At 45.2% G+C, this 27,328-nt stretch overlaps 1 protein-coding gene across 5 annotated transcripts in view; it reads right to left on the bottom strand.

The window, feature by feature from the left end:
• HSD17B7 (hydroxysteroid 17-beta dehydrogenase 7) overlaps positions 1-27,328 on the bottom strand; it is a 228,951-nt gene that overhangs the window by 57,646 nt on the left and 143,977 nt on the right. For 3 of the 5 annotated variants that reach the window (XM_033961532.1, XM_033961531.1, XM_033961534.1), the window contains exon 7: positions 18,537-18,593. The exons of the other annotated variants lie outside the window; for them this stretch is intronic. In XM_033961532.1, the coding sequence (XP_033817423.1) occupies positions 18,537-18,593 (57 nt within the window). The remainder of the gene's footprint in view (positions 1-18,536; positions 18,594-27,328) is intronic. 5 annotated transcript variants of the gene reach the window in all.

Consider the following 27,328-nt stretch of genomic DNA (forward strand, 5'->3'; position numbering starts at 1 on the left):
AACAACCGGGACTTAAACTGCCTATACACAAATGCTAGGAGCCTAAGAACTAAAATGGGAGAGCTAGAGGTTATAGCCAGTAAGGAGGACCTAGACATAATTGGAATCACAGAAACATGGTGGTCTGAAGACAACAAATGGGATGTGGTCCTACCTGGGTACAAATTCTATAGGAGGGACAGGACACACAAGAAAGGTGGAGGAATAGCGCTATATATAAAGGACTCCATTCAGTCAACCAGGATGGAAACAACAGTAAGGGCGGACGGCTTGGAATCATTATGAGTTAAGCTGACAGGAGAAAATGGAGCAGACATAAAATTGGGACTGTACTATTGCCCATCAGGGCAACCGGAAGTAAACGACCAGGACCTGGAGGCTGAATTGAGGCAGATATGCAAAGGCGGAAATGTGGTGGTAATGGGGGATTTCAACTACCCTGGAATAGACTGGAGCATTGGACACTCAAGTTGCACGAGAGAAACAAAATTCCTGGTGGCAGTGAGGGACTGTTTCATGGAACAGCTAGTCATGGAACCAACGCGAGGAGATGCAACTCTTGACCTAATCCTCAACGGGCTAGGAGGACCCGCCAAGGAGGTGGTAGTACTAGCGCCACTAGGAAACAGCGATCACAACATGATCCAGTACAAGCTAAAAATAGGAACATCAAAGGTGAAAAGAACCAAAACGACAGCACTCAATTTCAGAAAAGGAAATTACGAGGAAATGAGGAAAATGGTGGGAAAGAAGCTCAGAAACAGCTCAGGGAAAATGGAGACCATAGAGGAAGCCTGGGCCCTACTCAAGGGCACGGTGCACGAAGCACAAAACCTGTATGTCCCCAGGTTTAGGAAAGGGTGCAAAAAAAATCGCACAAAAACCCGGTGTGGATAACAAATGCAGTGAAAAAGGCGATAAGTAACAAGAAAACATCTTTCAGAAAATGGAAAAAGGACCAAACAAAAGAAAACCAGAAGGAGCACAAAAGGCACCAAAAAGAATGTCACCGAATGGTCAGGAATGCGAAAAGGGAATATGAGGAGAGACTGGCGGGGGAAGCAAGAAACTTCAAACCATTCTTCAGGTATGTGAAGGGGAAACAACCAGCCAGGGAGGAAGTGGAACCGTTGGATGATGGAGACAGGAAGGGAGTGGTAAAGGAGGAAAAAAAGATAGCTGACAGGTTAAACAAGTTCTTCTCGTCAGTCTTCACGAGAGAAGACACATCCAATATCCCAGAACCCGAGGAGATCATAAACGGAGTCCATGATGAAAAGCTGGTCCAACTAGAGGTAAGCAAAGAGGATGTCCTCCGACAGATAGACAGGCTGAAGAGCGACAAATCACCAGGTCCGGACGGCATCCACCCAAGGGTACTAAAAGAGCTGAGAAACGAAATAGCGGAAACACTTAGCCAAATATGTAACCTATCATTAAAAACTGGGGAGATCCCAGAGGACTGGAAAATAGCAAATGTCACGCCTATCTTTAAGAAAGGATCAAGGGGGGACCAGGGAAACTACAGGCCGGTGAGCTTGACCTCGGTCCCAGGAAAAATGATGGAAGCACTGGTCAAGGACACAATCTACGAACACATAGAAAGCAAGGGACAACTGAAGACGAACCAACATGGCTTCTGCAAGGGAAGGTTGTGCCTCACGAACTTACTGTACTTCTTTGAAGGAATAAACAGCCAGATCATTTACCTTGACTTCCAAAAAGCCTTCGACAAGGTACCACACGAGCGGCTACTTAAGAAGCTGTGGAACCACGGGGTGCAAGGGGATGTCCACCGATGGATCAAACACTGGCTGGCAGGCAGGAAACAGAGGGTTGGAGTAAAGGGCCATTACTCAGACTGGCAATGGGTCACAAGCGGAGTTCCGCAGGGGTCGGTGCTGGGACCGCTCCTGTTCAATATATTTATCAACGACCTGGAGACGGGGACGAAATGTGAGGTTATTAAATTTGCTGATGACACCAAACTCTGCAGCAGGGTTAGAAACACGGAAGACTGTGAAGACCTGCAAAGGGACCTAACGAGACTGGAAGAATGGGCAAAAAAGTGGCAAATGAGTTTTAACATAGAGAAATGCAAGGTCATGCATGTAGGGAAAAAGAACCCGATGTTCAGCTACAAAATGGGGGGATCATTGCTAGGGGTGAGCAACCTTGAAAGAGATCTGGGGGTGATGGTGGACTCAACATTGAAAGCATCAGCACAGTGTGCGACAGCATCAAAAAAAGCAAACAGAATGTTGGGTATCATTAAAAAGGGTATCACAACCAGGACGAAGGAAGTCATCATGCTGCTGTATCGTGCAATGGTGTGCCCACATCTGGAATACTGTGTCCAGTACTGGTCGCCGCACCTCAAGAAGGACATGGCAGTACTTGAGGGGGTCCAGAGAAGAGCGACTAAACTGATAAAAGGTATGGAAAACTTTTCATACGCTGACAGATTGAAAATGCTGGGGCTGTTCTCCCTGGAAAAGCGGAGACTTAGAGGAGACATGATAGAAACTTTCAAGATCCTGAAGGGCATAGAGAAGGTAGACAGGGACAGATTCTTCAGACTGTGGGGAACAACAGATACTAGGGGTCACTCAGAGAAACTGAAAGGGGACAAGTTTAAAACAAATGCTAGAAGTTCTTTTTTACCCAGAGGGTGGTGGACACATGGAATGCGCTTCCGGAGGTTGTGATAGGCCAGAACACAGTACAGGGGTTCAAGGAAGGTTTAGATAGGTTCCTAAAGGTTAAGGGGATTGAGGGGTACAGATAGGAGTAGAGGTAGGTTATAAAAATGGTCAGGAACTACTTCACAGGGATGGGAGCGGACCGCTGGGCGCGATGGACCTCTGGTCTGACCCAGTGGAGGCAACTTCTTATGTTCTTATGGTGCAGTTGCTAATCCAGGCTAGTGTTACGGGGAAGGTTTGAAAAATCGCCTGTTTTTTTTTCTTTTTTACTTTCTTTGGCTGTAGTCAAACACAGAACTGTGCCGAGTCAGGCCGGGGAATCCACAAACCAGTGAGAGGGTTTAAAAAAAAAAAAAGTTTTAAGTGGCAGCGTTGGCAACAGCAGGATTTGTGACCGTGATGATAGCCGGGTACAGGGAGGACGGCTGGGCCCTGAATCGGAGAGGCCGATTTTTTAAAAATACACACGATTCGAATTGATTCACCCAAAGTGAATCGGTGAATCGATTCGAATCGGGCAGCACTACTAAGGACTGGACCAGCTGGACTTCCTTGGCCATCACTATGACACCATTCCATACACACACACATAAATCACATATATATCAATAATAATAAAACCCTTAGCGTGTATGCGCACTTCAAACTAGATGGGTCCGTGATCCGTGGCACAGTACCTGCCTCAGCTGATTTCCTGATCTCCAACGTCGGCTAACTTCTGACTACGCTGTGCTTGCCAGCTTCCCGACCCTGTTCCTCCGAAACTGGAGGGGGGGAGGGAGAAGAAGCGAAGCCAGCAAGTACAGTGTTAGAGCCCCCGGAGCATGGGCGAAGTCGTTTCCTGGCTAAGGCGGCATTGGCGGAAGATAGGGCAGGGAGGGAGGCTTCAACTCGCTGCTCCAGTTTGCTTCAGGCCTTCCTCGCTGCCAGGTCCTGCCTTCGCAGAAACAGAAAGTAGGTGGGACCTGGCAGTGACGAAGGCCCCAAGCAAGCAGGAGCAGCGAGTTGTGAATGCTGCGCTGCCGACAGCTGTGTGAGACTCGGGAGGGGAGGGGGAGAAAGAATGAGAAATGCTGCCGATGGCTGTGTGAGACCGTCGGGGGAATTTTGCTTCAGCACCCTTTTGGGGAGACAGAGTGAAAGAGGGAGAAGGAAGACCAGGGAAGGGGGAGGGGGGAAGAGAAATGCTGCTGCTGCATAGGGGGGAGGTAAAAGGAAGGAAGAAGGGCTACTGCTGGACAGGGGGAGCAGGGAAGGGGTACTGCTGGACAGGGGGGAGGTAAAAGGAAGGGAGAAGGGCTACTGCTGGACAGGGGGAGCAGGGAAGCGGTGCTGCTGGACAGGGGGAGGTAAAAGGAAGGGAGAAGGGCTACTGCTGGACAGGGGGGGGAGGTAAAAGGAAGAGAGAAGGGCTACTGCTGGACAGGGGGAGTAGGGAAGGGGTGCTGCTGGACAGGGGGGAGGTAAAAAGAAGGGAGAAGGGCTACTGCTGGACAGGGGGAACATGAAGCAAAGAAAGAAAGAATGGCCTCAGCGCCCCATTGTGCTAAAAGCTTGCACATCTATTCTAGCACCCATTAATGTAACGGGCTTAAACACTAGTAATTTAATAAAATCATAAATACCAATAAAAATATTTAAAACAAATAATGCTTAGAGAAAGCATGAAAAGTAGAAATTGATAAAGTCATAAACATTAATGAACATCGTTATCAGAGGTGAACAAAGTGAAGATGAAATACTTAAGTGGTGAGTTATAGAGGATTAGAACTTAATGCAACAAGTGTTGATAAATGAGGTGAAAAACAAAATATATGATGTGACATCCGAATGTCAATGAGAAATAAAGTGAATGTGAAAGATGATCCAAATCAATTGTCAGAATCTTACCGGCCAATGAGCAATACAAGATTACCAAACTTCTGGGATCAGAATCAGTTCTAAAACTGCCAAATAAATAGTAACAACCATAGGTAGAATACATATAGTTCAAACTAAACATTACCAGCCAAAAAGATATATTCCCCATATTTGGTTCAAGCTAAAAATACATGGTTACTAAAGGAAGAAACCTCAGCAAACAGAATCAATCCTAGTAAGTCAGAATCACATCTTGAAGAAACATGTTTCAAGAAAGCGTAAAACCCAGTTGAAAGGTACAGCTCAAATATTTTCACATTATAAAGCAGAGATTCAAATAGTCTACCTTGAGGGTGGCGGGAGATACACAACTTAAACTATGATAGTAATTAGTGAAAGGACACATTTGAATAGATAGGTTTTCTGTCTCTGTCTATGAAGGGACACATTTAAAAAGGGACACACATATTTTATGTCTTTTGTTCCTACCTGTGTTGGAGGTGATCGGGTGTGGGGTGTTCGTGTTTGCTCTCCTGATGGTTTGGGAGGAGTTCATTTAATCATGTTAATGAAGTTTCGTCTTTAAGACAATACAAGCTCAAACCCCCTACCATGTACATATCCTGCTCACACACCCCTTCCCCTCTCTTGTCCATCCCCCTTTTCCTGTGATGGTTACCACTGACCCATGTGAAAAGATATATAACTGGATGTATTCTTAAAATTAAACAGGTAATTTCTTTGGGCCTTCTGTGAATTCTTCTTACCTAAGGAAATTACCTCCAGATATCTGACCAGGCGGCAGGATTTTTTGCAGGACATTTTCGGGACCTAGAAACGGATCCTGTACGTTTCAATTTGGGGGCGTCATCCGGGATGGACTGGACATCACCAGCACTTTGTGAGTATTTCTGAATTTTGAATTTAGTTCTTTGGTACTCACTGGGTGCTGGCGTCCTGTTCCAAACCTTTGTATATTAAAAAATAAAAGTTTTTGGTAAGCTTATTGCGTTGCTTTCGGGAAGCACGCATCGGGAATATAAGCAGCTGCCGTTCTTTCGGAAAGAACAAGATTATTTATAGAAATGCCTGCTCATTCTGCCGTCTGCACCACTTTTTGCATGCGCTTTTCTCTTCTATTGCTTAGATAAGATTTTATAGAGTATAAGATTATATTGTTTATTATCACTGTATCTCGCTTATAGGTAAGGTAAGCGAGCATTGCACATTGCTATATTGGTTTTGTAATGGGTCAGAAAGGTAATAAGGTTCCCCCCCCTCCTAAGAAGAATGAGACTTGTAAGGCTTATGTTGCCCGTGTGTGTGACACTGGATATTATCTTATTAACCCCTGGATAGATAATATGGCTGGTTGGACTGAAGGACTTCATAGTTCGAGTCCGTTTCCCCGAGATGGGGCAAATGATAAGTTCCATATGGATATGATAAAGGGTTTGTGTTTGGGGGATCATGAAGCATGGCCATACTATTTAGGGGACCCGCACTGGGACAAAAAATACATGAAAAGGGGAGGCATTAACTGGCTTACATATGCTCCTTATTGGTCAGCCACTGCCAAAGATGAAACTTCTAAAGTGTCCATTCTCTCCCCTGCTCAATTACATGCAGCAGAAAAATTTATCTGTGCTGCTAGTCCTCCTCCATATCATTTACAAGTTCCATCACCCAGTGCTCTTCTTAAACTTTATCCTTCCTTATCTAAGGATGATATCGATCTCCTTGTCGGTAGTACTCTTGTTGCACCCCCTCCTCCTCTTCCACCCCCCGTCCTGTCCGGTGCAGCTGCATCGGGACAGGTTAGTGATACTTTGCCCCAAGCCCTACCTTTGTCCACTGTATCCACTACCAGCCCCACCGTCAGGGGACCGGTAATCTCTTTTTCACCCCTCCACACTCGCAGTGGCACTCAAAGGGTTGCGGAAGTACAAGAGCTGATGCAAGAGCAGATGCCCTTTCTCACAGTGGGGGATACTCTCTTAAAGAAACCCATTGAATTAGAAGACATTAACAAGATTATTAAGCACTGCCCCAAGCCTTTTGTCTCTGCTAGTGCCACTTTTCACTATCTAAAGCGAGCATGCAAGGGTCGAAATTATACACAAGAAGATATGCGCCTTATTATAGATGGCATTGTCGGACACAGTTCCCCCTGGGACTGGTCTAACATTCCTAGTGTCAGCGTTTTAGAGCCTGCTACTGTCACTGCTACAGCTTATAAGCTTAACACTGAAGCAGGAAATGCAGTTATGTGGAATGAATTGCAGGCAGAGCTTGATAGGTGTTTTAAATCTAAATCTTCCCTTCCCACTGCAGTAGCTTGCAAACAGAAATCTGGTGAAACTGTTGTGGATTTCTGGAAGAGGTTTAATGAAACTTGGACCCAAGAGGCAGGTCTTAGTGTCCATGAAAATATGGATTCCCTACTTATTCAGACTTTCCTTTCTAACCTCCGTTCTCCCTTGCAAATTCTGGTCAAACAAATGATTTCAGAATGGCCCACTAGTTCTCGTGCTGAATTTCAAAATAGATTGATGGAAAAGGAAGCCGCAGATTGCTTTGAGATCTCTAAGCCTCGGGAAATCCTGCATTATCAGGGCCAGCTACCCACCTGGAGACCGCGTCTGTCCGCTCCTCGTGGAAGAGGGGGTCGCGGCTTTCGCAGGGGGCGGGCCCCTGCCTCCGGTCGAGGTGGTAATAATCCATCCAGAAGTACTGGATGTTTCAATTGTGGGGACCATGGTCACTGGCTTAATCAATGCCCACATCCCAGACCCCCCGCTTTGCCAGTTCAGTCTGCCCCATCCATGGTGCCTACCCCTCCCTCCACTGTGAGACCATCTGCCACTCCTCCTCATTTTCCCATCACTTGGCATAACCCTCCAACTTCCCAATGAAGGGGCCCAGAGGTTTACACCCCAGCATTCACTTTGGTCTCTGCCTCTGCCTCTGCCAAGGATTCCCCCTTGATATCTCTTATTGTCCAGGGGAGTCCAGTGCCTTTTCTTGTAGATTCGGGTGCCACTTGTAGTACTATCAGTGAGGATTACTATCAGGGTCCGCACATGAATGCTGAACCTTCCATGGGAATTAATGGGGTTTTGACTAAATCCTATCGTACCACACCCCTGTCTGTAGCCCATCCAGATACAGGCTTTACTCTTTTCCAACACTCCTTTCTTATTATTCCCCATTGCCCTGTCAGCCTTCTGGGTCGTGATCTTTTTTTCCCTCTTCTCATCCAGCTCACTACAGATGATACAGGAGGTTTGCATGTCCTTTCCTCCGTCATTCCCATTCGCCCTCCATCCTCCCTTTACCTTTCCACTAGCTCTGATATGCTTTTGCCCCTTCCCCCAGACTCCCCGGTTTGGGCTTCCACTGACAATGATGTAGGCTCTATTTCATGCACCCCCTATCGTGCTTCTCTAAAATCACTCACTCCCATTTTCATTAAGCAGTACCCAATCTCCCGAGAAAAGGAGAGAGTCATGGTTCTACTGATTGCTTCTTTTCTTTCCTCCAGTATTATTAAAACTACCATCTCTTCCTACAATACGCCCATCAATCCTGTTGTTAAAGCTGATGGCACCCCCCGCTTTGTCCAAGATCTTAGGGCTGTTAATGCTTTGGTGATCCCTATTGCACCCATTGTCCCTGATGTTCCTTCTCTACTCTCTTCCATTCCACCTGCAGCCACTGTCTTTACTGTCATTGATCTGAAGAATGCTTTTTTTTCAGTCCCTGTTGATGAGGTCACCCAGCCACTTTTTGCATTTACATTTAAGCAACAGCAATATACCTGGTGCAGAATGCCCCAAGGATATGTAGACTCCCCTGTGGTGTTCTCCATTGTCCTTAGGGCCACCCTGCAGTCATGGACCGCCCCTCATGGTTCTGTACTCATCCAATATGTGGATGACCTACTCTTATGTTCCATAACTCAGGAGACCTGCCAGGCTGATAGTTTAGACCTTTTACAATGGTTGTCTGTGTGTGGTCACAAGGTGTCACGAAAGAAACTGCAATGGTGTAAATCTGAAGTGGAATACCTGGGTTTTGTCCTGTCTCATGGTCAGAGGAAAATCAGCACCTCTCGCATTGCTGCTGTTCTGGGTCTGCCCCCGCCCAGCTTCCAAGAAGGACATGCTTACTTTTCTTGGTATGATTGGTTACTGCCGTCAATGGATCCCTGATTGTTCCTTCTATGACCAGATTCTGAGACAGACCCTGGGTTCTGAAATGACTGATCTTATCAGATGGACTAAAGAAATGTTGGACGCTTTTGGACATTTGAAATGTGCTTTGGTTTCTAGCCCAGGATTGGGTCTTCCTGATTATGACCAAATGTTTCATCTCTTTGCTCGTGACAATTGTAAGACCATGGCGGGCGTCCTGGCTCAGGATCATGGTGGTAAGTTAAGCCCTGTTGCCTTTTTTTCTAAAGTTACCCCTGTTCAAGTTCAAGGCATGCCTGCCTGCTTGAGATCCCTGGCTGCATGTGCTATGGTGGTAGAGATGGCTACTCCTCTGACCCTTGGTCACCCCACTACCCTTCACACTTCTCACAATGTCCAAGCCCTCCTTCGCAACATTCATACCCAGCATATGTCTGCTCAGCGCCTTAGTGGTTATGAGGTCATCCTCCTTTCTAATCCCAATCTCACCATCAGATATTCTGCCCCGACTTACGGCCCCGCCCTCCTTTTAAATGGGCTTCTGGGTCTCAAGGGTGAACAGGATTCCCTTCCTCCTGATCATTCCTGTGTCTCTCTGATACACCATGATACTTCCCCCCGCCCTGACTTGTCCTCTACCCCTCTCCCTGATGCTTCCTCCATTTTTGTTGATGGTTCCTGCTCACGCCCTAATGACAACACCTTCCACACAGGATATGCTGTGGTTGAACTCCCTGACATTATCCATGAGGCCTCTTCCCTCCCCTATCCCTCGGCCCAGGCTGCTGAACTCATTGCCCTTACTCGCGCCTGTCACCTTTTCTCTGGTGAACGCGTTAACATTTACACTGACTCTAAATATGCCTTTAGTGTTGTACACGACCACGGTGTTATCTGGCAACATCGTGGTTTTGTGGCAGCCGATGGTAAGCCCATTTCCCATTCTTCCCTTGTTTCGGACCTTCTCTCTGCCTTACTCCTGCCTGCTGCAATTGCTATCCTTCATTGTCGTGCACACACTGGTCTCCAGACTGAAGTTGCCAGAGGTAATGCTCTGGCCGACCGCGCTGCTAAACAAGCTGCTTTGGACTCCCCTCCCTCCTTTGTTCTTCTCCCTCTTCTTTCCCCTCCTGCTTTTCCCCCTTCCTCTCTTTTTTCTCAGCTTCAGTCCTTTGTTACCCCCTCTGAACTTGATGCCTGGTGTCTGGCCGGTGCCCAAAGCCGCCCTTCGGACGGACTTTGGTGCAAAGAGGGGAAACCCTGTATACCAGCCGCTAGCTCCCCCTTATTCATTGCCCAATATCATGGCATTGGTCACCGCAGTGCTCGCTCGACATTTCAACTTCTTGCCAGTGATTTTTTCATTCTTGACCTTTGCTCCCTGATACAGACATATATAGCTCGATGTCTAACCTGTCTCCGTGCTAATCCTAACATACCCCATAAAGCACCACACCAGCACCTTACTTACCCCACTTCTCCTTTTACACACTTACAGATTGACTTTACTCATATTCCTCATGCCACCGGGACCCGCCAGGATTACGCCCTTGTCATTGTTGACATGTTCTCCCGATGGCCTGAAGTGTTTCCCACTACAAATGAAACTGCTCAGACAGTGGTGAACATTTTACTTCGCGAAATCATCCCTAGGTGGGGATGTCCCACACATATCAACTCAGATAATGGTCCTGCTTTCACTGCCAGAGTATGCAAAGATTTAGCTACCGCACTCCGTATTGAGTGGAAATTTCATCTCCCATATCACCCACAGAGTTCCGGTATTGTCGAACGCATGAACAGGACTATTAAAGACAAAATCAGGAAAGCCACAGCTGGCACGTTTGTGAATTGGAAAAAATTCCTCCCTATTGTTTTAGCTGAAATTAGGATGCAGCCTCACAGCACCACTGGCTACTCTCCCTTTGAAATTCTCATGGGACGACCTTTCCCCGCCCCGTGGGTAGACAAACCCTCAATAGTTGAGAGTAGTGACCTCCCCTTAATACAGGAAGAATACGTCCGAAAGCTTATCGAAACTTTAGGGCATGTTGAAAGAAACGTGTCTTGCACTTCTCCTTTCTCTCCACAGATTCCTACCCATTCCTTCCAGCCTGGTGACGAAGTCATCGTCCAGAAGCTTTTCAAGGATAGGAAGCAGACGGATTTCCCCTTTGGCCCTCCCACCACTGTGATCGCTGCGACCAGGACCGCTGTACTCACTGAGGAGTCTCCTGTCTGGATCCATGCAAGTCGCTTGAAGAGGGTTAACTTAAAACCCCAGAAGCAAGTCTTCCCTGCGCAGATTTCACCTCCCCCCAGTAGAACAACATGATGACCTCATCGCAGCATTCTACCAACTTTATCATTCTCCTACTGGCAACGTTGCTGCTAGTTTTTCTTCCTGTATGGATCATTTCTAACTGTGTCTACAGGAATGATGTGTCTTGGGTCCATGACACTTTCTGCCCACACCTATCTGTAAATGACACCCCTGCTGTAAGCCACACCCCAGGCACCTCTTTGCGAACACGACGTCGAGCTGGACTTCCTCCCAAGGGCTGCCCTTCAATTGGAATCCAGAAAGATAGACAGTATACTACTCTTTGGTATAATTCCAGCAGTGTGCATGTGGCCACTTTCACTTTTGAGTATTGTGACATTGTGGACTGTTCATCAATTGACGTCACATGGCTGTGCCATTGGTCCTCTGAAATTCCTAAAACTAAAGACATTTACATATGTGTTACTGACTCACGTTGGGGGGATAAGTGTGCATCCTGGGGAGTGGTAGGGTGGAACACTGGCACTGACTGGGCTTATAAACCAGAAAGTCCTCTGAAAAGAGTGGACCAAAATGGTAAATCTCTGCTTAGCCGTATGACCCTTCGTAAGGTTGGAAACTGTTATAGGAAAAGTGTTTCTGAACAAATTATTAAACTTTCTCTTACCATTGAAAACCCTAGACCTACTGATGAAGGTATGTACGTTATGGGCATGTGGTTTAAGGGTGGGTCTAGCTATTTGCCCCGCCAGTTTTTCTTACGGGATCTATCTACCTCCACTCATCCTCTCCCATCATTTTGTGGGACCCCCCAAAATACTAATCCACTAGCCCCCAAATTAAATAAACTTACTGACATGATGGCTATTGCCAACCCCACCTTTGAAGATACTATGGCTGTTGAGGTGGGGTTTTCAGAACGGAACCTTTGGTTAGAATGGATGAAATTCACTGCTGATCAACATAATAAGAGTAATTGTTACATATGTGCTCAAGCTAGACCCCATTTAGGAACTGTACCTCTGGACCTCCCTCCTGGTATCCAACCATGCCTTTTTGGGTTATTTACCAATACCTCCTCTAATTTTACTGATCCCCTTTGTGCGCTGTGGCATTCCAAATACCCTTTGCTACCTGGACAGAAAAAGCTTGATATACCTGTTACCATCTATAAGGGTAATTACACATGTCATGTTTCTAATCTGACACAGGGTAGTTTTTTAGGCAATTTTCCCCCTGGTTATTGTTCTGTCCTAAATTATAAATATGCGCCACTGTTGCAACATCAGATTTTTTCTTTAGGTGATATTTACTGGCTCTGTGGAGACCTTCAACTCCGTGTTAAACTACCCAGCCAGTGGATAGGCCAGTGTGCTTTAGCTAAGGTTATTATGCCCTTGCATATCCTTTCTGAAGGACACCCTTCCTATTCGCATGCTTCCCACGATTCCTTCTCCCCTTTGCCTCGACATAAACGTGATCTCCTTGGTAGCTTTGACCCACATGTATACATAGATGCTATAGGGGTCCCAAGAGGGGTCCCAGATGAATTCAAGGCCCGAGACCAGGTTAAGGCTGGGTTTGAGTCCCTTATTCCCCTTATTACTATCAATAAAAATGTTGATTGGATTAATTACATTTATTATAATCAGCAACGCTTTGTGAATTACTCTAGAGATGCCTTGCAAGGTATTGCTGATCAGTTAGGTCCCACTTCTCAGATGGCTTTTCAAAATCGCATGGCCCTTGATATGATCCTTGCTGAGAAGGGGGGTGTTTGTAAAATTCTTCCTAGTACTTTATCCTGTTGTACCTTTATTCCTGACAATACAGGTCCTACAGGAAAAGTTACTATGGCCATTCAGAAATTAGCAGACCTCTCTGCTGAGCTCAAACGTAACTCTGGTTTATCTCATCCTTGGGACCAGTATTTTAGTTGGATGCAGGGGTGGGTAAAAGACCTTCTTATTGTTATAATCTTTATTATTATCTGCACTCTTGTTGCTTATGTAATTTTTAGACTGTTCCTGCGCTGTTTGACTCATATTACAGCCCCTAAAACCCCTCCTCAAGAAACATATCTAGAATATCTCTCCCTCCACGCTCATGCTGTGCATTTATGACGTCATTTTCATGACGTAAGAGGGGATTGAAAGGACACATTTGAATAGATAGGTTTTCTGTCTCTGTCAAGTTTCAAGTTTCAAGTTTATTTAACTCTTGATATATCGCCTATTTAAATATTCTAAGCGATGTACATAATATCGTAAAACATAGAAACATTAATAAACATTTAAAAACAGTGAATTTCAATTTTCAATAATGACTAACAGGAAAGCGAGGGAAAGGGGGCAAAGTTACAATAAGGGTTTAAGAAAAAAGGGAAAAAACGAAAGGTTGGGTAATTTGTTACAAGGCACTCAAAGAGAAAATTAATTTTAACAAAGTAAATCCATTAGGGCTTTAAAGATCGTAGGCATCCCTAAACAAATAGGGACACATTTAAAAAGGGACACACATATTTTATGTCTTTTGTTCCTACCTGTGTTGGAGGTGATCGGGTGTGGGGTGTTCGTGTTTGCTCTCCTGATGGTTTGGGAGGAGTTCATTTAATCATGTTAATGAAGTTTCGTCTTTAAGACAATACAAGCTCAAACCCCCTACCATGTACATATCCTGCTCACACACCCCTTCCCCTCTCTTGTCCATCCCCCTTTTCCTGTGATGGTTACCACTGACCCATGTGAAAAGATATATAACTGGATGTATTCTTAAAATTAAACAGGTAATTTCTTTGGGCCTTCTGTGAATTCTTCTTACCTAAGGAAATTACCTCCAGATATCTGACCAGGCGGCAGGATTTTTTGCAGGACATTTTCGGGACCTAGAAACGGATCCTGTACGTTTGAATTAGGACACAAAGTGGTCTTCAAAATTCAACGAATGAGTAATCTTATAGGGTAAACAGGGCTAACCCGGGAACACAGAAAGCAATTTCAAAGTTCTGTGTTACTTCAACAGGAAAGTGAAAGTAAAAAGCTGGGCATGCCTGCTACTGGCTATTTAAAACTCAAAAAACGAATATGAAATAAAAAGATGTTTCCCAAGGACAATGACTGAAAGCCAGCAACAGGGATTTGATTATATACATAGTTCAAACTAAAAATTACCAGCAAAAAAAGATATATAGTTCCTGCACAATAAGACAGCCTCAACAATCAGAAATAATCCTTAAGCTGCCCATTGAATCAAAGTCGCAGCTTGAATGGCTGCCATGACAACCATGACCTTGGAAAAGGTTCTTGGAGCTGTAGCTAAACTGAATGGCATGGACCTGAAATGGAAGCGCTGGCTGAGCACTGCAAAACAGAGAAGCTGATGTGGTTGAATGTGCAGATATGCTTCCTTGAGATCAAGCAAGGTGAGGAACTCCCCCGCTTGAACTGATGCAATGATTGATCGCGAAAAGTGGGATATGTGGAGACACTGAGCCCTTTAAGGTCTAAGTCTGGATGCAGAGTTCCTTCCTTTTCTGGCATGACAAAGTAGATGGAGTACCTTCCGGCACAATCGCCTGCAGATCCAGCAAGGACTCCAAAGTAGCCTGGATCTGGTTGCTTCAAGAGGGAGAGTGTAAGAAGACTGGAACGACCAGATGGAGAACTCTAACTTGCACCCATCTCTCAGAATCTCCAAGACCCACTCATCCATAGTGATAGCAGATCACTCTGAAACTCCTGAAGCTGACCTTCTATCTGTCATCATTTGGCAGAACAGGCAGGTGAGGACTTCACTGTCTGCTAGGAAAGCTTCCGGTCCCCAAGAAAGAACTGCTGCAGGAACTGGAAGCGTGATCTCTGGCTACACTATTGCCGAAACCTCAGGGTGCTGACCCCGGCTGCCCAGACAACTTAGGCTTGTCCTCCGGCAACCTCTGAGGCTTAGCCTCCCATAGCTCTTTAAACTAAAGTACTGAGGTCCTCACCAAACAGCCATTGGCCTCTGAAAGGTAGCTTCATTCACCAACCAAGCTTTATTGATCACATTTGTTGCCCAATTCTTCAGCCAAAGTTGATGACGGACCTTTACCACCAAAGACATGCATCTGCTAGGAAGGCCAAACCGGACTCTAGGTGTATCGATTTGTCCTGGGCTCTCATCAGCTAATAACATTGCGGGCAGGTCCTAGCTATGAAGGAGCTTGAAGCATTAGAGCCGCCACCTCAAATGCCTGCTTCAAAATAGCCTCCAATATCCTATCCTGGAGGTCCTTCAGAGCAATGCCTTCCTTTACTGGAAGGGTGGTATTTTTGGTAACTGCTGTAACCAATGAATCCACCTTAAGACACATCTTCTCCTTTTCTGGAATTAGGGGGTACAGGCATGCCATTGCCCTGCCCACCTTCAGATCTGTGTCTGGGGAGACCCATCTCCCTAGAAATGAGGTCCTGGATATCCAGATGCATGGAAAGGCTTTAGGGAAACATAGAATGCTCCACATTAAAGATGAGGAGCGGTCCGCCAATGGTGTCGCGTTTAGCTCCTCTGTGGAGAGGACAGCCAGCACCTCAGAGATCAAGGAACTCAGTACCTCTTTGTTAAACAGTCTCAGCACCTTCAGGTCATTTCCCTCTTCTGGGGTCAGCTCCTCTTCTTCTTGTGTCTCCCTCAAAGAGGGGTTCTCTGAGCACCCAGACTCTTTCAAACCACACAGAAGTGCTACGCTGTTTCTCCAAGTCCTCCTATACATCCTCCTGATACTTCAGGGTGGGGGTTGGAACCATGAGAGAAGAGTCCTATGGCATCTCCTGCTGACCTTGAGCTTGGTGCAGGAGCAGTACAAACTCTGGAGAAAAAACATTCCCCCTTTTAGCCGCTGATGGCCAGAAATCCCCTTTTGTGGTACAGTAGGGTACATCGGTCACGCAGGAAGGGTTAGGTCCTGGCCACCTGCGTGGTTTGACAAAATAGCCTCTGTTCCTGTGGCTTCCTGTGCACCCTCCTGAAAGCCTTGGTCACTGGCCATTGCGATCCCAACTTGGCTGCTTCTGACCGGTCGCAACTGTTCCCTCCCATGGGGCTCCCACCTTGCTGTTGCAATATTTACTAGGCTGGTGGGCCTCACAGTGGGAATAGTGCTTGACAGAGTCTGCAGGCATCATCTCCAGCCTGTTTAGCTCATGCCCTCTTTGCCTCACCGACTCTGGAGCCCCGATGCAACTCAAAAGGCAAGGAAGACTGGAGATACCCCCATTGTCTTCTCCCTCACACCTGCCCCTCTTCTTTGAGCCCAGTCCCCTTGCAGACCACTGCTTCAGACAACTTAAGCAACTTTTTTTGTTGTTGTTGGAAAACTGCTGTTAAGGCTCCAAGGGGGAAAATACTAAGTGGGACTAGAAGTCAGAAAGCTGGCACCACCAAGAGCCCAAAAGTGCTACCACAGCTCAACTGGGAGCCAGCAGACCAACTGGTCTAGGAGCAAAGCCACAAATTCTCACACCAGAATGCTTTGACCATGTGCCTGCTGGTGACAGGAAATACTGCATATAGTGGGGCTCAGCTCAGTGTTTTCTATCTCCACCTGCTGGTTGATGGTCATAACTATCCTACAAGTTCTGGAATAGTGGGAAGCAGTGTAGTAATAATAAAAAAAAAAAAATCAATTAACACCTTTCAATTTTCAACTTCTCATTCAAACTTATGTTGAAAAAATTATCAGGAAAGAGTAAATAATGGTGTTATATTCTTAATATCTACCTGGTTCAAATGTCTACTTTTATACCAGAATATTGGACTGTCATTACTTTCCATCTTAATGGAAAAATAAATCAATGTACAATCTGTCCATGAGTAAAATGTATTCATTACTTTCTCTAGCATAAGTTTTTAAGGAAGGGGCAATAATTACATCTAAAATGTGCCCTCCCTTATGAGATGCAGGAGAAATCCACTGTTTCATCTCTAAATCTCTCAAAAGAGAAACCAACTACTTGGTTCTAACTGAATTAACTTCATCAGAATGAACATTGAAATCTCTTAATATCACAATATTAGAAAATTTCAAAATTAACGCCACCACCCTTTGAAATACTTGTATATTGTCCTAAATTTCCATTGAAAGACCCTGGAGGACAATAAAACAGAGAACAAAAGGGAAAATCATGAATCCGGAGTCCAAAAAACTAATTCAACGGAAATCACATTTCCAATACAAAGACAAAACAACTCATAACTGAAAAGTCTTTCTGCTAGGGGACTCTACTAAACAGGGAATTGGAAGTAGACTCTAGGGGTCCTAACAAAGTAAAATACTTTTCAGACTCCTAAGTTAGAAGAAACACAAACCAAACACTGAGTAACGCGGCAGAGTGAAATCCCCGACGGACAAGGCCAAGCAGCCTGTGTGGAGTGCTGCTGGCCTGACGCTGCTTTGGATGAAGGTAGGGCTCACTCGCGATTGGCGGGAAGGGAAGGACGGAGGATCAGCAGGGGTTCGGCTGCACAGTGGGGATGCCTCAAGGGTTCTGCTGCACAAGGGATGGGAGGGAGGGATGGATGGATAGAAGCTGGGCAAACCTCTGCTGCACAAGGGGATGGGTGGGAGGGAAGGAGGGGAGGAAATATGCTGCACATGTGGGGGAGAGGGAGGGGGAGATGATATCTGCATACCCTGAAAATAAGACCTAGTGCGTTTTTTGTGCCCCAAATGAATATAAGACACTGTCTTATTTACAGGGAAACACGGTATGTTGTTCTAAATACCTTTTGAAAATACTTCAGACCATTTAAAATGTTGCAGTAAGGTTAATATTTTCTTTATCTAAATTTGATAGGATTTCTCCCTACATGAGATAACTGAACTGGATTCCTATTACTTCCCAAATTCATTTTAAACCTGTATAATGTTTTTTTAAACGGTTTGTCTCCTTTATATTTATTGAATCTAATATCTATTCAATCAGGGAGAACAGGTCATAATTCTCAAAATCTGTTTAATATTAAAGTTTCCAAGCCTAAAACAGATAAAACAGTTTGGTCGCTGGTCTAGGTCATTTTTTTATCAGACACCCACAATTTGGAATAAGGCTCCTTTTTTATTTTATAAGAGCAGAAGGTAATTTACATGGCATTTAGGAAATTATTAAAACACATCTATTTAAGAACTTTTTAGATGATTTGCTGCAGAGAAACTATTTGTATTAAGATTGTTTTAACTGGGTTTGTTCCTAGTAACTGTTTTTCTTTGTGATCTTTGTTGAACTCTTTAGGGTAGTGGCAGAATATAAATCATAATGTAATGCAATTTCAAACACCAGCCAGCCTGGGGAACTGAAGACCCAACTTGGAGATTTTGCTTAGCAATGCACAGCATTATCATTGAAAAATCAGGTTAGACCTAATTAATAAATGATCTTTCAAATATCAAAGTTTCATTGCAACATACATATTAACTTCCATTCAGCAGCACAGGCAATTAAACAAAAACCTTACCAATGCTTCAGCACCATTGTGTGGAGTTATTGTGAATGAGTTAGTGAAAATGCGTATCTGAAGAGAAAAAAAGAGAAATCTTAACCAAATAATTAAGGCTATATACATTAACATCTATGAATCATGAATAGGATTCCATTTTTCTCTGAGAACAAGCAGGCGTTATATTCTCTTATGTTGTGGGGCAACACAATCCATGGAACCTGGTATGGACACTACAAAGCGCAGTCACTTAAAATTTTTTGGGCAGTGCCCAAGCCTTCCTGCCCAGGCTTCAAGGACATTAAGTTCTTTGTTTTTTGCAGAGCTGAGAAGCTGTGTCTTCAGTTCTCTCTTCAGCGCATCAAACTTTAATCCTTTCTTTCCTCATAGTTTGTTTTTATTGTGTTCCAGTATTTCACACAACTTTGGTTCATTTTTGTCAATTTTTCATTTTTTGAACTCTGGACCACTCTAGGCCCTCTTATTCCCCCTGGAGCATCAACTATTTTGAGCTTCCTAGCTACTCAAACTTCCTGGGCCACTGAGCCCTTTTATTTTGCATCGGCCATTTTCCCCTCCATGTCAAAGAAAGAGTGGCTTTAAGAAATGTTCTCAATGTAATCAAACTATTTCAGGCTCCGATTCACATAACCAGTGTGTCCAATGTCTAGGTCCTGAACACTGGGATATTAACTGTGTCCTCTGCTTCCATATACAAAAGAGGTTACTCAGGGCCGGATTCTGTATAAGACACCCAGTCTCAGAAGCCACCTAAGTGGCTTTTGAGAATCGCATACGGGCGTCCTATATAGAATCGCGTCTGTCCTCATGGACAGATACCTAAGCCCGCCTAACACCACGATTCTCTAACCGGCGTCCATGTCACAGGCGTCGGTTAGAGAATTGGGTTGCCGCTGGGCTTATTGCGGCAAGGTATCTTCCTGCCATGATAAGTTTAGTGGCAACCCATCCCCTCCTCACGTGAAGAAGGGATGCCAAATCCCTCCTGCAGGAACCCCAGAACCCCTCCCGAACATCGCCGCAATGATCGCCAGCAGGAAGGATGCCCAATCCCTCCTGCTGAAACCCCGGAACCCCCCAAACATCGCCACAAAGATCATCAGCAGGAGGGATCCCCAGTCCCTCCTGTTGGACATCCCCACTCAACCCTGAACATTGCCAGCAGGAGGGATGTCCAATCCCTACTACTGGAATCCCCCCCCTCCCGCAAACATCACCAGCAGGATGGATACCCAGTCCCTCCTGCCAGATACCTCCCCACCCTGTAAAAAAGCCCCCTCGGACCCCCCTTCTCACCCCCCAGGCACCCCCTTGCCAACCCTCTCCAGATCCCCCCTAGCCACCCAGAACCCAATCCACCTTATGCTGATGGCTGGCCAGAGGCATCCTTCCTGCCTCCAGCTGGCTAGCCTGCCTTCACTCGAATGGCGGGTTTGCCCCTTCCCAGTGCATAGTGGGATGCACCGAGGAGGGACCTTAGGCATCTGCCAACTGGACTCTTAGGCCCCTCTCACGGTGCATTCTGGGATGCACTGGGAGTGGCCTTAGATTCCAATTGGCCAGATCTCTTAAACCACTCCCAATCGATGAACACCTCCCTCACAAGCCTAGCAGAGTACGTTTATGTTTATTAAGAACTTTATATACCACATAACAGCCTAACAGGATCCAAGCAGTTTACAATATATAGTTCATATTCATCACGAAAAGAACTCCATTAAAAATAGAAAAGGAAATATTAAGAGCAAAAGTTTAAAAAAATTTTTTTTCATAAAATATAGCGATTCTAATAACAAAACAATAAAACAATCAAATCTCAATGAGCCATGATAATACCTACAGCTAAAAATTATCCATTACAAAATTAATCCATTACTTAAATACAGAATTAATCATTACATAAACACAGATCACAGTCCCAAACTCTGTTCTAAATTGAGAAGGCCAATTGGAAAAAATGTGCTTTTAAATGTCTTTTAAAGTTTATATATGATTCTTCTTTTCTCAAGTCTATGGGCAGATTATTCCATAACCGCAGAACTAAATAAAAGAAAGCACAATCTTTAGTAGACGCAAGATGTGCCTTCCAAATGTGAGGAACAACTACCCTATTGTCATTCAGAGATCGTAATAAACGCCTTGGGGTGTAAAGTAGCACCAAATAAGAAAGATATGAAGGCTGTAGCTTAAATAATGCTCTATGTGCTAACATTAGGATCTTAAATTTGATCCTAAATTCAATTGGTAACCAATGGAATTTTAAATACAGAGGTGTCACATGATCACAAATAAATGCCCGACCTAATAATCTAATTGCAGTATTCTGCACTGTTTGTAAATGCTTCAACTGTCTGACTCGGATATCTCCAATCATTCATATGAGGACTTCCCAGAATACTCAGCAGAAGAATCCTATGGTATACCTTCTGATCTTACCCCTCCTCCTCAACAATGCAAGTCTCCACCAGAAAGTATATCTTTTACTGGCTTTCTAAAACAGATGGGGAAAGCTTTGCCCATCAAAATGGAAACAGAAGAAAAGTTTTGCTCTAAATTATTTGAACTTTTTAACTTTGAAGCACCACCAAACAAATGCATTAAGGGTCATGGAAGATACCTTATTTAAGAATTGGGAGAAACCCCTGTCAGTCAAAGTACCTCCTAAAAAGACAGACACAATTTATTGAATTCAAAAGTGTCAGATTTGACAAAACTCAACTTCATCATTTATTACACAAGGCAACAAAAATTTTTTTTTCGGAATCATCTGACAACACAGCACATTTTTCTAAATCAGTTTTTCATGCTGATTTCAGATCTGTTATTATTTATTCTCAGTGACATAAACTTTTAAAGTTATGACTAATGTTAGTTTATAGCGTTTTAGCATACAGGGTTTTAAGAATTGCAGCATCAACTTAAAGAAATGTTGCAGTATCTTCGGTCCAAAGTCAAATAAGCAGACAGCATAGCATAATTATACTGGACTGTATCACTTAGCAACCAATATTTCTTCAAAAATGCTTAAGAGTATGCTTAGAGCAGCGGTGTCAAACTCAAACCCTTTGCAGGGCCACATTTCAGATTTATAGGTACTTGGAAGGACGCAGAAAAAGCACAGTTACCGTAACAGGTGTTATCCAGGGACAGCAGGCAGATATTCTCACATGTGGGTGACGTCATCCACGGAGCCCGGATGCGGACAGCCTCGCAAGCAGACTTGCTTGTAGAAAACTCAGAAGTTTCGAGTCTGCCACACCCGCATGCACGAGTATCTTCCCGCCCAGCCCAGGGCACGTCTCCTCAGTTCAGATAGCTAGCAGAGAAGCCAATCAGGGGAGGTGGGTGGGTTGTGAGAATAGCTGCCTGCTATCCCTGGAAAACACCTGTTATGGTAAGTAACTGTGCTTTATCCCATGACAAGGAGGCAGCCTATTCTCAAATGTGGGTGACCTCCAAGCTAACCAGAATGGGATGGTGGGAGTGTTGGCAATTTAGGAGAATAAATTTTGTAATACTGCCTGGCCAAAATGGCCATCCCGTCTGGAGAAAACATCCAGATAATAATGAGAGGTGAAAGTATGAACCGAGGACCAGGTGGCAGCTTTGCAAATTTCCTCAATAGGAGTGGATCTGAGGAAAGCTACTGAAGCCGCCATGGCTCTAACTTTGTGAGCTGTGACTCGACTCTGTAGATGCAGTCCAGCCTGAGCATAGCAGAAAGAGATACAAGCAGCCATCAAGTTGGAGATGGTACGCTTAGAAATTGGATGTCCCAACTTGTTTGGATCGAATGAGACAAAAAGATGAAAAGCAGATCTGTGTGGTTTGGTGCGTTCCAAGTAGAAGGCCAAAGCACTTTTACAGTACAGAGTATGAAGAGCTGATTCTCCAGGATGAGAATGAGGTCTTGGGAAAAAACACTGGAAGAACAACTGATTGGTTGAGATGAAATTCTGAAACCACTTTAGGTAAGAATTTAGGATGAGTACGGAGGACCACCTTGCCGTGATGGAAAACTGTGAAAGGTGGATCAGCAACTAAAGCTTGCAGTTCACTGACTCTTCGAGCAGATGTGAGGGCAATGAGAAACACCACTTTCCAAGTGAGATATTTGAGATGAGCCGAAGCCATTGGTTCTAAAGGAGGCTTCATCAACTGAGCAAGAACAACATTGAGATCCCAAACCACTGGAGGCGGTTTGAGAGGAGACTTGACATTGAAAAGTCCTTTCATAAATCTGGAAACCATAGGATGAGTAGAAAGGGGTTTCCCTTCGATAGGCTGATGGAAAGCAGCAATTGCACTAAGATGGACTAGAATGGATGTAGACTTGAGGCCAGAAGTAGATAAGTGCAGAAGATAATCCAAAATGGAAGACAAGGAGGCTCCTTGGCATGAGAGATGCACCACATAGAAAATCTAATCCATTTCTTGTGGTAGCATTGTCTAGTGGCAGGCTTCCTGGAAGCCTCTAAAACACAGTTCTTCAACCGCCGGTCCGCAGAAAATTTCTGCCGGTCTGCGCAGGGCCGGCGAGATCAAGTCGGCAGTTAAATTTCCTGCCGACTGCGGTTCCTGCTCACTAATGTTCCTCCCAGCCTCAGGCGATTAAGACAGGCTGCCGACGTCGGGGCCTTCCCTCTCTTGAGTCTCGCCTGTTCAGAAACAGGAAGTTGAAACAAAATAGGTGAGAGTCAGAGAGTGAAGGTCCCGACGTCGGCAACCTGTCTTGATCGCCGCCCCTGCCGAGTTGCTGAAGAGAGCCGCGGAGAGAGCTGCAGATTCAGGTGCAGGTGGAGGGAGATGGTCAGCGTGTGCGAGCAAGATCCTGGGGAACCTTCACAGTGGCTGTTTCCCCTCCCACCAGCTCTCCTATTTGCCAGGGCAGTGATTTACCGGCAACTTCCTGCAGGCAAGTACTGAGAGCTGCTGGAAGGGGAGACAGCCACTGTAGGAGGCAAGGAAGCTGCTGGATAAAGGGAGAGCTGTTACTGGACTTGGAGAGAGTTAGAAGGAGAGATGCTGTTGGGAGGGGAGGAGGGAAAGGGATGGGAAGAGAAGAGAGTTAATGTTGGATAGAGGGAGGAGGGAAGGGAGAAGAAGGACAGATGCTGCTGGGAGGGGAGGAGGGAAAGGGATGAGAATGTAATGTAATGTAATGTAATTTATTTCTTATATACCGCTACATCCGTTAGGTTCTAAGCGGTTTACAGAAAATATACATTAAGATTAGAAATAAGAAAGGTACTTGAAAAATTCCCTTACTGTCCCGAAGGCTCACAATCTAACTAAGAGAGTTAATGTTGGATAGAGGGAGGAGGGAAGGGAGAAGAAGGAGAGATGCTGCTGGAAGGGGAGGAGGGAAAGGAATGGGAAGAGAGTTAATGTTGGATAGAGGGAGGAGGGAAGGGAGAAGGAAAAAAAGGAAGGAGGGAAGGGAGAAAGAAAAAAGGAAGGAAACAGCTGGCAGGGAGATTACAGGAGGGGAAGGGGGTCAGGGTGGAATGGAGAGATAAGATGAGGGAAAGGGGAGAGAGAGGAATGAGAAAGTAGAGACATTGATGCTGGAAAGGGGGTCAGCAGAGAAATGAGAGAGGGATAAAGATGCTAGATCTGGTGTAGGAGAGATAAAAATAAAGAAGGCAGTGAAGCTGGAATGAATGATGTAAAAAGGAGAGGAGGAACAGGCTGGATGGACAGGGAAGAGGGGCATAGAAATAAGTCAGATACATATGGAAGGGGGAGAGGGCAGACATTGGGTGGAATGGGCAGATGCTGGAAGGAAAAGAGTGAAAAGAAGATGAAAGCAGAAACCAGAGACAACAAAAGGTAGAAAAAAAATAATTTGATTTCTATTTTGTCATTAGAATATATCAGATTTGAAATATATATCCTGCTAGAGACATAACTGGGGACTGCAGTATTCTGTTAGCATGATATTTCTATGTAGCATGCTATAATAACTTGGCTTGTTCAGTTTTCTTGATAGTAGAGGGGATATATGTGAAGGGGAGGGGAGACAGGGGTTTTGTAGGTCCGTGCTCTGTATATTTGTATTTATAAAATCACAATTGTTCAGAATATTGTTTCTTTTTATACTTTAATAAAATACGTTCAATATAAAATCATAATTGCGGCTTGTGCAGATGGGATCAGATGGTTTGCGGGAATCGAGCTCGCGGAGATGGGGCGTAAACAGGGTTTTTTAATTTTAGTCCTAGCAGTTTGCTGGTCCACAAAATAATTATTTTATTTCTGCCAGTCCACGGGTGTAAAAAGGTTGAAGAACACTGCTCTAAAATATCCCGAACAGGTTGAGAAAACTGAAGGGGAGCTATGTTGAGAGGTACCAAGCTGTCAGGTGTAGAGACTGCAGGTTGGGATGAAGTAGAGATCCTTGACTCTATGTAAGCAGAGATGGAAAAACTGGTAGAAGGTACGGCTCCCTGCTGCTGAGTTGAAGTAGAAGGGAGTATCAAGGTTGCCTGGGCCACCGAGGAGCTATCAGAATCATAGTGGCATGATCGGTCTTCAGCTTGACAAGTCTTGAGAATGAGAGGGAAATGGAGGGAATGCATACAGGAAGAGGTTCGTCCATTCCAGAAGAAAAGCACCTGCCTCGAGGCGATGAGGAGAGTATATCCTGGAGCAGAACTGAGGCAGTTTGTGGTTGTGGGGAGATGCAAAGAGATCTATCTGAGGAGTTCCCCACTGAGAAAAAATATGATGAAGAGGCGAGGAATTGAGTGTCCATTCGTGAGGTTGCAGAAGACGACTCAACTTATCGCCAGTTTTTCTCCCTTTGAATGTAGACTGCTTTCAGGAAGGTGTTGTGAAGGATTGCCCAATCCCAAACCTTCAGGGCTTCTTGGCAACTTAGTTGTTCGTCTGAATGAGGACTACCTGGTCGTGAAGAAGATGTTGAAAAGCTTTGAGAGCATTGAAGATCGCTCTGAGTTCCAACAGATTGATATGACACTGACGATCAGTGCTGGACCAATGGCCTTGAGTACAAAGACCATCGAGGTGAACCCCCCAAGCGTAGGTCGAGGAATCTGTCATGAAGACCTTCTGATGAGGGGGCGTCTGAAACAGTAAACCTCTGGAAAGATTGGAAGAGAGCATCCACCAGTGGAGAGACTGTCTCAACGAAGGAGTGATTGTAATGTGTCGAGAGAGTGGTTCACAAGCCTACGTCCATTGAGATGCCAGGGTCCACTGAGGAATTCTGAAGTGAAGTCTGGCAAAAGGAGTCACGTGAACGGTCAAGGTCATGTGACCTAGCAATACCATCATGTGTCTCGCTGAGATTGAAGAACAGGAAGACACTTTGTGGCAAAGCTGAAGAACAGCATCCAGACGCTGCTGAGGGAGGAATGCTCTGAGTTGAATAGTGTCCAGAACAGCTCTGATGAATTGCAAATTCTGAGAGGGCTGAAAATGGGATTTGGGGAAGTTGATTTCGAATCCCTAGTTTTGTAGGAACCACGTAGTCCATTGGTTCGCTACATTAACCCCGAGATGTTGAATCTTTGATGAGTCAGTCGTCCAGGTATACCTGAAGACCGTGGTTCCGCAGAGCTGCTGCTACTACCACCAGGCATTTGGTGAACACCCTTGGAGATGATGCCAGGCCGAAGGGTAGCACTCTGTACTGAAAATGCAGATTCCCCACCCGAAATCTGAGGTACTGACGAGAGGTCGGATGAATGGGGATGTGAGTGTACGCCTCCTTGAGATCTAGAGAACATAACCAATCGTTCTGATATAGAAGGGACTGGTGAGATAGTTGTGAATTCTCAAAGCCCTTGCAATGTAGAGTTCTACACCTTGACTCCAACTTGCCTGGAACAGCAGGAATAAGATAAGGAGTCTCCAGGTTTCATTTGAAAGTTTGAGACAGGAGTCTGTTAAGAGGAAGCTTGACAGACTCTGCAGGAGGCCGAGGCATGCTCATTTCCTTCCTCTAAATACTCCTTAGAGTACTGAGAACTAGCGTCCAATTTGAGATCCAGGTCCTCAGCCGTCTGATGGAGGAAGGAGGAATAGGACACTTCATCTGCCAGAGCATATCCTCGAGAATGACTACATGACCTCGAGGCGCCTCTAGTGGAAAACGAAGGTAAGGCCTCTCTGGAGTATTGGTATCCCAACGAATAGACAGACTGGGACGAGGCATTGGAATTAGCTGAGTCCTCAGGTTCTACTTTTGGTGTCCTCAATCGAGGAGTTGGAGGCCTTGAAGAGCTGGAAGGCCTGGACAAGGAAGGTTTTTCTCTGGAAGAGGACCTGCGCCTCGATGAGTGTCTCGACCGGAGATGAGAATGCTGCCTGGAAGCAGGTCCCTACAAGGTCGAGGAGACTTCGCCCTGTGTTTCGAAACAGGCAATGCTGTTGGTGAAGATATAGGGCTGGAAGCTGTAGATCGATACCCCATAGACTCAGTGGTTTGGATCGAGGAATCTCGAAGCACTCGCAAAGACTCGGCTCCTTGTATGGAGTGTGAGGATTCTTGTCGAGACACTCGCAAAGACTGGACTCCTTGCATAGTGTGTAGATTCCAGACCAGACACTTGACTCCTTGCATAGAGTGTGTAGATTCAGCTCGAGGCAAAGGCAAAGACTTGAACTCTTGTGAGACCGCAGAGCGCCCAGGCTGGACTGCAGGAAGCAGAGTCAAGGCAGGACAAATGGAGACAAAAATAAAACTCTTAGGAGTTACCATTGATAAAGACCTATCATTTCATGACCATATTATATTTCCATTTTTAAATTGTATTCTTCGC

This window comes from Geotrypetes seraphini, chromosome 10, assembly GCF_902459505.1.
Source record: "Geotrypetes seraphini chromosome 10, aGeoSer1.1, whole genome shotgun sequence".
Lineage (NCBI taxonomy): Eukaryota > Metazoa > Chordata > Amphibia > Gymnophiona > Dermophiidae > Geotrypetes > Geotrypetes seraphini.